Source organism: Acipenser ruthenus, chromosome 16 (assembly GCF_902713425.1).
Source record: "Acipenser ruthenus chromosome 16, fAciRut3.2 maternal haplotype, whole genome shotgun sequence".
NCBI lineage: Eukaryota > Metazoa > Chordata > Actinopteri > Acipenseriformes > Acipenseridae > Acipenser > Acipenser ruthenus.
The window spans coordinates 15,288,597-15,304,029 of record NC_081204.1 but is presented as its reverse complement, the minus strand read 5'-3'; the positions used below and the strand labels follow the sequence as shown (position 1 = coordinate 15,304,029).

Below are 15,433 nucleotides of genomic sequence, written 5' to 3'. Positions count from 1 at the left end.
ATGTCGACAAAATGAAATTGAATGTTTTCATTTTGTGCACAAAACACACTTTTTCTTAGATCATTTTGTGGACATAATGAACAGTCAAGTATACATTCTGTCCACGAAAAGCAAAGTAAGTTTTCAGTTCCGTCCACAAAATCATTCAACATACAATTATCATTTTGTGGGACAAAATGCATATTTTGTGGGGCTAAAACTAATTTTGTGGGACGAAATACACATTATGTGGGACGAAATGCTAATTATGTGCACAAAATACACATTCTGTGGAACGAAATACACATTTTGTAGCACACAGTGCTAATTCTGTGCACAAAATACAATTTTGTGGCACAGAATACTCATTCTGTGGGACAAAATGCTCATTCTGTGCCACAAAATACAATTTTGTCGGACAAAATGATAATTATGTCCACAAAATACTCATTATGTCAGACAAAATGCTAATTATGTGCACAGAATACAATTTTGTGGCACACAATACTCATTCTGTGGGACAAAATGCACTTTTGTGGGACAAAATGTACTTTTGTGGGACAAAATGCTCATTCTGTGTCACAAAATACAATTTTGTCGGACGAAATGATAATTATGTCCACAAAATACTCATTATGTCGGACAAAATGCTAATTATGTGCACAGAATACAATTTTGTGGCACAGAATACTCATTCTGTGGGACAAAATGCACTTTTGTGGGACAAAATGTACTTTTGTGGGACAAAATGCTCATTCTGTGTCACAAAATACAATTTTGTCGGACGAAATGATAATTATGTCCACAAAATACTCATTATGTCGGACAAAATGCTAATTATGTGCACAGAATACAATTTTGTGGCACAGAATACTCATTCTGTGGGACAAAATGCACTTTTGTGGGTCACATGACTTTCTATTTGTGACGTCACCATGGCGCACTGTCACTTGATAAGTGTTGCCCAATGTGCGCACTGCTTTGTGGCGCGCATGCTTTTCTATGGAAATATGCTTAATTTTATTCCAGACAAGACAGTAACTATGGCTGACGCTGCTGGTCGTGTGTTCATCGCCGGGTCTTCAATACAGAGTCTTGTTGATGGGATCAGCAGCCTAACAAGACTCGTTCAATCGTTAGTTGAGCCTCGAACTAGCGGTGTACAACAACCTGCTGTACAGCATGCCATTGCGAGGCCACTGGTACAAGTTCAACTGTCTGATGATAGGCAGCGGCCGCGCAGTGAATCACCTCTGCCACGGGTAAGTCTGATGAACGTTAGTTTTTTTTTTTTTTTTAAAGTCCCCGTCCCCCCCGTCCCCCCTTCGTCCGACTTTTCTCCTCCTCTTACAAATTCAATTGATGATTATTGGGTCATTAGTGTCTCAACGACAATGCAGAAATGTGTTATTTCTGTGCTGTTATGTTTCGTGTTTTTTTTTTCAAAATGTAACTTTGCTGTATCTTGCATGACACAATTTTGTTGTTTATATCCCATTTAAAAAAAACCTTCTTCTGAATAGTTGAGTTATATAGTTTACATTAAATAAATACATATAAACACGACAAACTTTGATTAGCGTTCCCACAGTTCATACATCAGTCGAGAGACAAACGCATTTGAATCACGTTTAAAATGGAAATATGTAATAAGATTCCACCTAATTTAACTCCTGCCACAGTTCACACATTTCTCCATTTTAATCTAGAAACAAAAACTCATTTTTGGTGCTGTCAGGTCATTTTAAAAGACGACTAGGTAACCACGGGGAAATCATAAACTCTGGAACTTAGGGCTGCTAGTAAAACTTTGCTGTAAAGCGCGTTTGTTTCAGCATATGTGCAGATATATATATATATATCCTTTTTTTAACCGCTTAAATGATACATTTGTTGTGTTTTATTTGATTTAGATGCAGATTGGAGAACGACCTGAGCCCAATTTCTCACCTGAACCTGATGTAAGTCATTTATAAGTGTTACTTTATGTCTAAACTGGTTTCCATTGATAAGCCACTGTCAGCTTCTCTGTTGTGCAGGTCATAATATTTTGGTCCTCGATATTAAAGATGTGGAAAGCTGTATCAGTTCGTATATTTTTTACATTGACTACTGTGTATTACAACTACTGTAGTAATGTTATAGTGTATTATAAAGAATCAAATATAATTTACATAATTAATCTTTGAGGAATTATAAATCAGCTGTATTAATTTAATAGTGCACAGACAATATAAAGAAAGAACTGTCATTTGTTGGCCTGGCTTATTTATAATAGTCATTAGTTTAAGAGTTGTAAAGGTGTGTGTGTAAAGAATAGATGGATGGATAGGTACTTATGTATTATCAATTATTTTTATTTTCCCAAATTCTCCCTAGGATGCTGATGACCTGGTTTCATCTATTGAAGGCTTGCTCGCTCTTCATGTCAACATTGTTGATATAGCATGTCACCTAAACATAAACCGTAGCACAGTGTATCGAATAATTCATTATCATAATATCCCATATAAACGTTTTACAGATATCTCTGATAATGATTTAAAGAAAGCAATTCAGGACATCAAAGAAAACCATCCACATGCAGGAGAGGTATATCTTTTGGGGCATCTTAGGTCACGTGACATATATGTACCTCGGAGCAGACTCAGAGATCTTATACATGCAGTTGATCAAGCTGGCATTTCCATGAGACAGAGTTCTGTTATCAACAGACGAGTATATTGGTCCCCATGCCCAAATTTTGTTTGGCACTTAGATGGACTACACAAAATGGTGCGTTGGAAGTTTGTGGTGCATGGTGGGATAGATGGTTACAGTAGGCTTATTGTCTTTCTCTCGTGTGCAACTAATAACAGGGCACTCACGGTTCTTGAGCAGTTTAACACAGCCGTTGAGCATTATGGATGGCCGCTGCATGTCCGCACAGATCGTGGTGGTGAAAATTCACAAGTTTGGCATGCCATGACACAACATCACAATACAGAGAGGTCTGTAATCGCAGGTAGTTCTGTCCACAATGAACGAATTGAAAGAATGTGGCGTGACATAAATAGAATAGTCTCGTCACAGTTTCGTGAAATGTTTTACCACCTTGAATCAGAGGGTATCCTAGATCCACTAAATGAAGCAGACCTGTTTTGTTTACATTGGGTGTACTCTGACCTCATTAACAAAATACTCTCAGAACATACAAGAGCTCACAATAACCACGGGGTATCAACTGAGGGAAACTTCACACCTTTGCAGCTCCATCACGCTAACATACACTTGATGGAACTTCACAGACATCAGAATGGAAGTCATATATCTGACATCCAAGACCATTTAAGCCGTGGCACTACAGATATTGAACATGTTAGATTTCAGCCACCAAGCTCACTTCTGCAGCAGCTTAGACAAGAGGTGCCATGTGATGTAGTCACAATGGCAAATGCTCTTGAAATGTACAGGAAAGCAGTTCATTTTGTAGGTACATACCTCTTGGAAAATCAGGGTTAGGTATGAGTGTGAAGTGCAGTGGAGGGTTTCTGCAGCAATTCTTTGCTCTCTTCCAGGATTATTTTTAATTGCAATTTCTGGTCTAAGTGGTGGAAGCCAGGAATCTTGCTGGTGAATCTAGAGTAGGAAATGTTTCTGACTGTTGTATTTGCTGCAGTCTAGAGCAAAGTGTTTCTCTGTTTCTACCTCCCCACTATTGCACTGGCCAGATAGGTGCCTATCTCTTGATCTCCAGGTCTGCCTGTCAACCAGTTTCCTCTTCAAGATTGTAGTCGCTCATCCTGTATTTTGTCAGGGTCGGTTTCATTTTAGGGTCTTTTATTTCAGTTAGATATTCAGCAAGGGAATCATTTCTGTTTAACATTTTGTAGCATTCTAGTTTTTTTTGTATTTATTTGGTCAGTGTAATAGTTACTATAATTGTTTGTGTGTTTGTTTTGTGGTGGTAGGAATCAGGGTCACTCTGTTTTAAATTTGATTTTGAGAAAAAGTGGTCATTGTCCAAGCTCTGCTCGACAGCCACTGTTTGGGGCATTTCTGTGGAGGTTCAGGAAGTTTTTGCAAAACTAAGTTTTTTTGGGGAAAATAAAACCTTTTGTTTTTTCTAAGTTTACCTCCATAGCCCAGGTTTCTGTTGCAAGCCCTGCCCTGTGGGAGACAGTAAGAGCAGGTCCTCAGCATAGAGCAGGCACCTTACATGTCATCTAGAGCAAATCCAGGAGTGGAGGACTGTTCTAGTTCTGTAGCCAGCTGATTGATATAAATATGTGATTAACTGCTTATTCATGGCTGTGGAGGCTACAAGCCTGTTAAGGGTTAACTATTATGCGTCTCGAGACAAGCGGTTATAGGTGTCTTCCTGAGGTGTAAGCATCTATATGTTAATTGCCCACACGCAAAACCTGTTTCAAGATGTATGGGTTACTGTGGGAGTCACGAGCTGAAGAACGGCTATTAGGGACTGGAGAAGAGAAGTTATTTCTGTTTGCTTGCCTGGCTGTACGCGGCTACTTGGATCTGTACTGGTAAGCTGTGAACTATATTATTTACTCCAATAATAACTGGAATTGTCATGCCTGTGTACATTGATTTGATAACATCATACACCTTGCCCCCTATACCAGTCTGGAGGATTTTAAGATAGAGCTCTGGGTGCCAGATTGAAGTCTTTTTGAAGTCAACAAAGCAGGCAAAGATTTTTCCTTTCTTTTTGAGAGATGTGTTGATTAATCAGGGTGTGGCTGTGATCTGCAGTGCAGTGTTTAGGGTGGCTTTTACACAGGACACTGTGCTCCTCTAGGCTCCGGAAGGGCAGTATTTGGCTATTCATGATGCTACAGAACAGCTTCCCCAGGTTATTATTATTATTATTATTTATTTCTTAGCAGACACCCTTATCCAGGGCGACTTACAATTGTGTTACTGCTTACACAGATTCCTCTGTAATTATTGTGGTCAAATGTATCACCTTTTTATATATTGAGGTTATAGTCCTCTAGTCCATGTTTCTGAAAGATATTCAGTATTTAATACCAAGTTGAAGAGTTTTACAGGGTGCTCTATTGCTGGGTTACTGTGTTTTAGCATTTCAATGCTGTCTTGGCCACAGCTTTTTTAGATTCTAGGGTTTTAATTTTCTCTTTGACTTCCCTCAGTGTGATTGTGGGTCTAGGAAGGCTGGTTGTCTTTTAATGACTTTTTCTAGTGTTTTTAGTTTGTTTTTCCATTGTAGGATTACTGGGCAATACATGAGGGTGATGTGGATTAAACTGGATACGTATGGGTGTGTTAAAAGCTGCATTACGGACATGTTATCTGCTGGTCAATGTTGTTAAGCATCAACATAAAGTTGGTGAAATGCCAACATGAGTATGGAACGCAGGGTGCTACAGCAGATAGCCATTGGCTAAAGAAAGGGTTGTATACATAAGAAAATGTTCCAATACTATTAATGTCACACACCAATAGACAACTTGCCAAAAGGTGTAGGCTGATAATTGACCATTTATAGTAAAATAAAAAGGAGATATACAAGTAAAATGATTCCTGTATTCCAGCGTACCATTTGAGTCACCACTGAGACACTGAGAAAGTGCAGACTTATTTGTTTTTCTTACACCATTATGGATTCCTAATTTCGTGTCCATTTGTTTGGGGGGGGGGGGGGGGGGGTAATTTTTGCCAAATTGTCCTGTTGTGTATTTGGGTGTTACAGATTTAGTTTTAGATTAGATTTTTCAAGTGTTGAGAAAAAAAAAGTGATTAAAACTTCCAGGGCCTGGTTAACACCATTTACATTATGGCTATAATTTATTGATTAATACATTTTTTATGACTATCAAGTTTTTTCATATTGCTATGTTTTAGTCCATTTGTAGTTGGGCTACAACTTGTGCAGGTTTGATGGGGTGTACTGGCTAATGTTGTGGATATAAGAGTACTGTCTGGCAGTGATCTACAGTTTGAGGTTTTATTATAAAAACATTTCTGTTGTGTGGGTTGAAATCTGTGATGGTATGGGCAACTACACTGCACCCTAATGTGGAGCTGTATATTTACCAAGTGAGGTCTCCCAGTTAACAATATGAACAATTAAAATGCAGGATTTAAATACAGATATGATAAGAAACAATAGTAGAGAGCAGTAAGGTTGGGTATTGTCCAGAAGGGAAGAGATGGTGAGAGAGAGAGAGTGTGGTAGATTCCAGAGGAATGGAGAGGGAGATATCAGAGAAGGAGGGGAAAGGTCAGATTTTGACAGGTTGTTTGGAGATTATGCAAGTGCATCCAGGAGGAGATACAGGAGGATGGACTTGGTCCTACTTTTCAACTCAATCCTGTAAAAGTCACCTGCGAGACAGCAGTACATTAACAGCGCAATCTACAGACAATCCTGGTCAGTTACAACACAAATTAGCTTTTAAACTGGCTTATTTAAACAGCAGGCCAATACTACAATTAAGATTCAATTTAGCCACTTACTTGCTCCCAGTTGAAGTTGATCTTTCCTAGTCTAACCCAACATTAAAAATGTTTCTTGGGTGTTAGAGAAAGGGTAAATATTAAAGTTAATTGAAAATAGTTTGTTAGCCTATTGCAAAAAAAAAAAAAAGTTTTTTTTTGTGTACAGCAGAAATAGCTAATGCAGTAGAGTATATACTTTAAACACTCAGTTACAGAATAATACTAAATTAAACTAGGATATGAATCTTTGTTTTTAACTATGCACATGTAATTTTTACCCGGTAAAATATTATAGAATTTATGACTGCCAAACATTGATAATTGTAAGGAATGTGCCATGTTTATTAGTTGAATTGCATGTGTTTTGAAATTAGGTTTATTTTTATAATAAATTTCAGTACAGAAAACATGTTTGAAAGTGTTTATTTCAATTAAATGACCTTAAGCAGTCATTTGTTAAGATGAACATTTACAGCAAATGTCAGAATCTACTAACACAATTGTATATATTATATCCTGTTGATACAGGAGACAGATTGCCATTGTTGGTCTACCCTACCTACAGTAATATTACAAAACCAAGTAGTAACAGTAGTCAGCACAGGTCAAATCTTAAGTTCTTACCCAACAGCATCATTTTAGAGCAAAGGTACAATTGCCCCACCCCCATTAACACTGACAACTTTTTACATTGGTAAGGTTAACATCCACAACACTACAGTTGAACAAATGACATAACAGTTGTGAACAAGGTTAAAGAAAAAAAACCTTGTACCCATACCCGCCCTGAAAACACATGCAGCCACACTTTACACATCTTTTGATAAGAGACCTCAATTTTATTATCGCTGAAACAGCATTGGCCAATTCTGATTGTTTTAAACTTCTTCAGATGCGCCTTTCTGGATGAATTTATTATAAACTATTTTGACAAAAGAAAAAAACAGCCAGATTGGATTAATGATCTGATGTCAGGCTACTAAACATACCTTTCCAATCCACTCATTTGAAACAAACAGTACTTTAATTGTTATATTTATCCTGCTAATTATCAAATTGCCATTTATGAGCTGCCTGGTTTTCACAACATTCAGAATTGAAGTGGATTTATCCTGGATCTAAAGTATGCACATTGTTTCTTTATCAAATACATTGCTTCAATGAGTAAACTAAAAGTCATGGGGAATGACAATGTACATGGTTCTATACTTAAACATTTAAGTGTAGTCTTTTTAAAACAGATTGTGGATATGGCCCTCTCTGTCCTGGACATCAATGTCAACAGTCACACTGGTAACACTAAACAAAGGAAAAGTCATGGCAGCTTCGGACAGCAAATTCAAAATTAGTTTTGAATTGTTCTTCTGTCAAGCCGATTGGCAGCCTCAAAACAAGACCACAGGTGCTTACAGTTGGGAATTGTGAACCTCTAATGAATTCTATAGTTGGCTGAATCTCATATCCACCAATGGGAAACTGTTTTGCTCCAGTTAGGAACCTCAGTAGATCCTCCAAGGAACATGCTGCATCTACAATAAATACATATATAAAAAAGGCTATAAAACAGAATATACATCTGTATTAATTTAGATAACACGTACTACAGTATGCAATATCCAATTTTTCACAATACCTAAAAAAGGACCAATTGTGTATTTTTAAATGGGTAAAAGTCAAAGATTATGTAATTTTTTTTTTTTTACTTTAATACTCAAGAAAAGCAAAAGTAGTTACTATGGTAATGGCAATACTTTAGATTAACCAAACATAGTAAATACAAATAGCACTGATACTTAATTGAAGACAGTGTTATTCATACTGGTTTCTATGATCACTTTCAGTAATGTAACATTCACTATATGGACATTATTGTTGCTTCCCAGTAAAAACCAAGTCCTATTTAGCTTAAGGAGAGATCAATACAAATTAAAACAAGTAAATATGAAAAATGGAAATGCACTATAATAAAAATTGTGCTTACTTAGGTTTGTCAAGCTGCTTAAAAACAGCATGAAATGCATCATCGCCTCTTCCTCCAAATCCCTTTGATTTGACCCCACTTCTGACAGCTCTGCCTCAAACATGTCATATACTTCATCAGGCTGTACTGTTGCTCTTTTCTGGCCACACAAAAGCAACTTCATCACATCTGTAATAGTTAACACATTTATGGTGGAGATTTAATGTAACATTCAAGTTCTAATAATTTCTACTCTACATATTACTCAAAACTGTTGAAACTAGAGCACCTTGTCCAATAGAGGCAAATCTTTGCAGTAACTACTATGTTTGGACCCATTCAATGGAGGGGAGAAAACAAGTGTATTTGGTCACACTTTAAAATGAGAAAGTTTAAGGTTATAATTGTGACTATACCTAGAAATACCCACTATTTTATTGCACACCACAACAGGCTTTTAAGGATGATACTTCACAACTTAAATACTGTGCATATTTCCAAAATCCCAAAGATGTGATTATGTATCAAATTTTACAGCAAATATTACAACAACTAAATATGTAAAGGGAGAAACCCTGTGGTCTAGCAAATCTAGTTTGACAGGGGCAACCTTGTTTCACCAAGGCTTATGGAGAATCCTCAAGTTAGCACTATTTTTCTAAGGTTAGGGTTAGTTAGGGTGAGGCTTAGTCTGAATTGCCCAATTGGACGAGGCAAAACTAGACTCACTATACCACTGGGACTTGCCCTTAACATATACATCATATCTACACATTGTAGATAGACTGACCTGGATGTTTTCTTATCAATGTTGCAATTCCAAATGTTTCGAGCCCTTCTTTGAATTCTTCAATTTGAGCACGATTCACTACGGAAGTGTAATATCTTGCAGCCGCTTGGGTGAAGTCTTTTTTTTGGGCATCATTGACCTCCCCTAGAAAGCTGATGTTTTCTGCTATTTTCTCCACAACTGGATCGCCAGTCCAGTCCCTCCTTCCCCGATAGTCTAATATCTACAGAAAGACAAACATCAGTTTACTACACTAAACAGATCAGCGCTTGATATCAAAATGTAAAAGTCACATTATTATTATTATACCAGACACCCTTGTTAAGGGGGAGATAGATTTAGCAACACTCCACCACTTGTGTATTTGTAAATTTGTTTTAGTAGACCTTTATTTTGCATAGCATGGTATATATGTATTATATTGTCCAACATGCAAAAATATGTAATTGACAATTGTTTTATAGCATGTCTTCTACTAATACCTCTTTCAGCTTGCTTTGGACAGTTTCATCAGCAACATCCTCTACAAACCACTGGTTGATTCCTGCAATGGTGTTGATCAGAGATTCTGCAAAAATATTGAGCTGTAGAGAACTCTGAACGAGAACAGTGCCAACAATCCTCCCTGCCATACAATGGGATCTGTTCTGCAATGTTAAAAAGTCAGGAGCTGGAATGAGGTGTCCTTCTTTCCCACACCAAAGTCCTCCCCAGTTGATCAGTCCACGAACAGTCAGTTCCATTAGATTGCGCCTAGGTCCTCCAGAATCAAGCCCTTGTTCTCCAACAAAAGAAACATTAAGATGTTTGTCCCAACCATAATCAGCTCGGTTCATCCAACGTAGCAAATCTTGGAAAGCATGGTTCCGTCTGACCTTGACATTCTGAACTCCATCAGCAAGAACTGAGGAGCAAAGTTCTGCTATTACACTTTCTGGGCTCCTGTTGACAAGAGGAAGATTAACCGTAATACATGTATTTGGGAGAAAAAAAAAAGTCTAAAACTTTATATACAGTACTATGGAATGTTATTCGGCTGATTACTTTAATAGCCCTGATTTGGGAAACGATTGATCAAACTGATCATAAGGAAAAACACTGCCTCACTGTATGCCAGAACATACATTGAGGGAAGTTACTTAATATTCTACAGATCTTAACACTAACCTAAGTCTAGAAAAGCTATATAGATTAGTCATAAAATAGAAGAAAATAATTGTCGAATCATGGGATCCACCATGGTCAATCTGTCAGGCATATAGCAACTTAATCAGTAATGGTTATATTAATAAGCGTTTCAATTTGCAGTCCAACCCTATATTTGTATTACATATTTATTTAGTATCGCCATTTCTCAAAATACAAATACTAGCGGTGCTACTGAGGGTTAATATTTTAATGTTTGATCATATGTTACAAGTATATAATATTTTGTAAGCTAGATTAACTGGCTAAAATGTAAAGAACATAATGCAAGGTTAATGGCTTCATTTTCAACAAGTGAATTTAACTCAAAAACTAATCTAATATACAGTATGAGGTCCAAAGTACAAACTAAAGAGTGCTGGGACTTGCTTTTCCTGTAGACAACTAAAAAAATCTGACCATGAGTTACAAAATGCAGACGTCTAGTATATTAAGTCATTGGAGCCTAAGGGTCAAGCTAAGGACCACTGAACAATTTACCACATTTTAAACTCGTATGGCATTTTTTATTTATTTATTTATTTATTTATTTATTTATTTACAAAAATGCATACTTGCCTGTCTACACTGTGAGCTAATGTTCTAGTAGTCACCTCTGAGCCAGTTGACAGTGGGGGAACATCTTCAAAAATGTTTACATCATCATGCTCCGTGACTATGCTATTAAATAAACTGAGATAACAAGTTTAACTTTTTTCAATAGCAAATATTACACACAGAAATAAGTGTTCTTGCAATTAAAAAAAAGGGGGGGGGGGATGTATATATACATATCATATAAAAAAAATATATATATATATATATATATTTCAAAGTTTGCATTGCACTCCACAACACATTACTTACACATTCTTTACCCAACCATTCGGTGCTAATTAAAAAATAATTTAAAAAAAAAATTGCCCACTTACTGCCTTTCCCCTACATTCTTCATTGCTCAATTGCAGCTAAAATGTATGCTTGTAGTAACACTAGACATTGTCATATCATATGAGCTATACCAACTAACCTCTCCATTAGAAATAATGTACACAAACATTTTTCACATTACCTTTCAGCACTGACTACTGGAGTTCTATGTACACACATTAATACATACAACATTGTTTGTATAACCTACTGTAACTGTTAAGTCAAACTGAGAACAGCACCACAAGAAAGGTAACACTTGTAGTGTTTAAAGTGTGCAGTGTGGTTATTTTGCATGTATTGTGCCTGTTCAGTCCTACAAAGGACCTCACCTGATCAGTTTATTAAACCACTAGGAACTTAATTGCCTGGAATTAGTGATCCTGTACATATTATATTTTTAGTTTTCCATAAGCGAATAGTTTAACATTTAAGACCAGGTTACTTAACTCAATATGATGAAACAAGACTGGAGAGAGCAAGAAAAATAAATAAATACAGGGGTACTAATATATATGTGTAACATCTCCTGTCCCTTACCTGTTTTAGCTGCTGAACATCATTTTCAAGATTTATTTGATGGGTCAATGAATTGGTAGAACTGAGGAAAGACAGAGTCTCCTTACTTGGTGATTCATGTTCCTGTTCCAGAAACAAACATTTTAAGCAAGATGTCAGGTATTTGTATTAAGCAACATTTCTTTCAAATGAAGGGATTACTGAAAAGGTGTAGACAGCAAGCCTCAATATGACGTTGCCCTTCATTCACATGTACAAAAATATGAACTTGGTTTAACGTAGGTGTTGCACTTGATGAGTACTTCACTGTACATATTTGTAGGTACAGTTATTGTTCCCAAAACAAGTCAAATTTACCTCACTTTCTGGCAGGTTGTGGTGACTAAGAATGTACAGAGCTCCTTGTCCTGCAAGACTAATGACTTCGGCACCATTCCAAGAAAAACTGACAGAGGTGTTGGGTTTGATCAGTTTCCTTCCACCTGGCAAACACTAAAAACAGTTCAGAAACTTATAAAATGCATTGAGTTGAAATTAAATTGTTCTGAAGAAAATAAGAGTAGGCTTATGTCAGGAAACTACTTAAAATAGAGAAAGATGTGTAGATAAACACTTACCTGTAAAAATGAAAAAACAAACTCTTCTCCATCTGCGCAGAACGTTGTTTGGAAGAATGATCGAATTTCATGTTGCACCTCCTGAGAATTCCATGTAGAGTCCAGATTAAGTTTCCCTGTCAGCCCGACAGAAGCCTATTTCTCCTTGTCCTGACCTCTTGGTGCTTTCCAAGAATTATCCTCTTGCTGAGGTGTACTAAATGGCATACATAGGACGTCTCTAATCACCACCCGGGCCCTTCCAGCTACAGTTCTTCGCTTGGTGAAGGTATTTTGAGGCCTTGTTCTGCCACGAAACACTGAGGGTAGGGATAGAACTCTCTGCAGAGAATGAAATGGTTAAAAAAAAAAAAATTCTGACACTTAAGCAAACAACTTTCTTTATTAATATTTTTTTGGCAGACAAACACTGGTACCCAGGGCTGCACAACAGAGAAGCTGACAGTGGCTTATCAATGGAAACCAGTTTAGACATAAAGTAACACTTATAAATGACTTACATCAGGTTCAGGTGAGAAATTGGGCTCAGGTCGTTCTCCAATCTGCATCTAAATCAAATAAAACACAACAAATGTATAATTTAAGCGGTTAAAAAAAGGATATATATATATATATATATATATATATATATATATGCACAAGACCTTTTTTTTTGTAAAATTGCCATTTAAAATTCCCACTTGAAACAACGTGATAGCAGCATTTGTCAACATCTGCACATATGCTGAAACAAACGCGCTTTACAGCAAAGTTTTACTAGCAGCCCTAAGTTCCAGAGTTTATGATTTCCCCGTGGTTACCTAGTCGTCTTTTAAAATGACCTGACAGCACCAAAAATGTGTTTTTGTTTCTAGATTAAAATGGAGAAATGTGTGAACTGTGGCAGGAGTTAAATTAGGTGGAATCTTATTATATATTTCCATTTTAAACGTGATTCAAATGCGTTTGTCTCTCGACTGATGTATGAACTGTGGGAATGCTAATCAAAGTTTGTCGTGTTTATATGTATTTATTTAATGTAAACTATATAACTCAACTATTGAGAAGAAGATTTTTTTTAATGGGATATAAACAACAAAATTGTGTCATGCAAGATACAGCAAGGTTACATTTTGAAAAAAAAAACACGATGTGAAACATAACAGCACAGAAATGACACATTTCTGCATTGTCGTTGAGACACTAATGACCCAATAATCATCAATTGAATTTGTAAGAGGAGAAAAGTCGGACGAAACGGGGGGGGGGGGGGGGGGGAACTTAAAAATAAAATAAACTAACGTTCATCGTACTTATCCGTGGCAGAGGTGATTCACTGCTGGCCCGCTGCCTATCATCACAGTTGAACTTGTACCAGTGGCCTCGCAATGGCATGCTGTACAGCAGGTTGTTGTACACCGCTAGTTCGAGGCTCAACTAACGATTGAACGAGTCTTGTTAGGCTGCTGATCCCATCAACAAGACTCTGTATTGAAGACCCGGCGATGAACACACGACCAGCAGCGTCAGCCATAGTTACTGTCTTGTCTGGAATAAAATTAAGCATATTTCCATAGAAAAGCATGCGCGCCACAAAGCAGTGCGCACATTGGGCAACACTTATCAAGTGACAGTGCGCCATGGTGACGTCACAAATAGAAAGTCATGTGACCCACAAAAGTGCATTTTGTCCCACAGAATGAGTATTCTGTGCCACAAAATTGTATTCTGTGCACATAATTAGCATTTTGTCCGACATAATGAGTATTTTGTGGACATAATTATCATTTCGTCCGACAAAATTGTATTTTGTGACACAGAATGAGCATTTTGTCCCACAAAAGTACATTTTGTCCCACAAAAGTGCATTTTGTCCCACAGAATGAGTATTCTGTGCCACAAAATTGTATTCTGTGCACATAATTAGCATTTTGTCTGACATAATGAGTATTTTGTGGACATAATTATCATTTTGTCCGACAAAATTGTATTGTGGCACAGAATGAGCATTTTGTCCCACAGAATGAGTATTCTGTGCCACAAAATTGTATTTTGTGCACAGAATTAGCACTGTGTGGTACAAAATGTGTATTTCGTCCCACAAAATTAGTTTTAGCCCCACAAAATATGCATTTTGTCCCACAAAATGATAATTGTATGTTGAATGATTTTGTGGACGGAACTGAAAACTTACTTTGCTTTTCGTGGACAGAATGTATACTTGACTGTTCATTATGTCCACAAAATGATCTAAGAAAAAGTGTGTTTTGTGCACAAAATGAAAACATTCAATTTCATTTTGTCGACATAATGAAAACTCTCTTTTACCTTTTTGTCCACAAAATGAAAACTGTCTTTTGCCTTTTGTGGACAATATTATATGCATTTGTTTTTCGTTTTGTGGGACGAAATACATGTTGTAATGTATTTTGTGCACAAAAGCCCTTTCGTGGACAAAATTGTGCATGACACAAACGGCGCTCCATAAGTTCCTGTGCTGTTCATTGGTTTGAAGAGCAATTAATGCTATGCATAAACTTCCATGTAAAAAAAAACAAAACATTCATCACCTTATTAATATGTATTTACTGTGAGAGATGCCCCTTATGAACCTTCTGGAATAAGAGACACATTCTGTGTAGTTTGGGGCTAAAAAGTTCTGGCTGCCCAACCATGAGAGAAGCAGCTCTCATTTTAATCATTATAATCATCTCTTATTATAAACCACAAGAAATGCAGTAAACAATGTGAAAAGTTAACATTTTAAAAATGAATGTAATCAATGCTAACACAAAAATGACAGATTCTCCTCACTCTTTTAATTAACCGTTAATCTGTGAAATAGTGTAATAGAATGCCCTTAATGCTGGTCATTTCATTATTATTTGTATTATTTGCTTTATTTAGCAGACACCTTTATCCAAGACGACTTGCAGAGACTAGGGTGTGTGAACTATGCATCAGCTGCAGAGTCACTTACAACGTCTCACACAAAAGACGGAGCACAAG

The 15,433-nt window shown here is 36.8% G+C and overlaps 1 protein-coding gene and 1 long non-coding RNA gene across 2 annotated transcripts; both read right to left on the bottom strand.

Annotated features, from left to right (window-relative positions):
- Positions 1-6,868: 6,868 nt before the first annotated feature.
- On the bottom strand, positions 6,869-11,471 carry LOC131697746 (uncharacterized). The gene is made up of 6 exons (XM_058988893.1): positions 11,452-11,471; positions 10,959-11,072; positions 9,677-10,136; positions 9,195-9,417; positions 8,426-8,593; positions 6,869-7,973 (listed from the first exon to the last, which is right to left on the bottom strand). The coding sequence occupies exons 3-6, from the start codon at positions 10,028-10,030 to the stop codon at positions 7,744-7,746; spliced, it is 975 nt and encodes a 324-aa protein (XP_058844876.1). The 5' UTR covers positions 10,031-10,136; positions 10,959-11,072; positions 11,452-11,471; the 3' UTR covers positions 6,869-7,743.
- Positions 11,472-11,622: 151 nt separating this feature from the next.
- LOC131697659 (uncharacterized) lies at positions 11,623-13,006 on the bottom strand. Its single transcript, XR_009307426.1, has 4 exons — positions 12,946-13,006; positions 12,446-12,766; positions 12,186-12,320; positions 11,623-11,951 (listed from the first exon to the last, which is right to left on the bottom strand). It is a non-coding gene; the product is annotated as an uncharacterized LOC131697659 (long non-coding RNA).
- Positions 13,007-15,433: the final 2,427 nt, after the last annotated feature.

Excerpts from the sequence above, each read along its gene's own strand:
- LOC131697746 (XM_058988893.1), bottom strand. The coding sequence starts at position 10,030 with ATGAACCGAGCTGATTATGGTTGGGACAAACATCTTAATGTTTCTTTT. Across the intron at positions 9,418-9,676 it reads TCCAAAGCAAGCTGAAAGAG|ATATTAGACTATCGGGGAAG; the intron begins GTATTAGTAGAA and ends GTCTTTCTGTAG. Across the intron at positions 7,974-8,425 it reads AAGCAGCTTGACAAACCTAA|ATGCAGCATGTTCCTTGGAG; the intron begins GTAAGCACAATT and ends TATTTATTGTAG.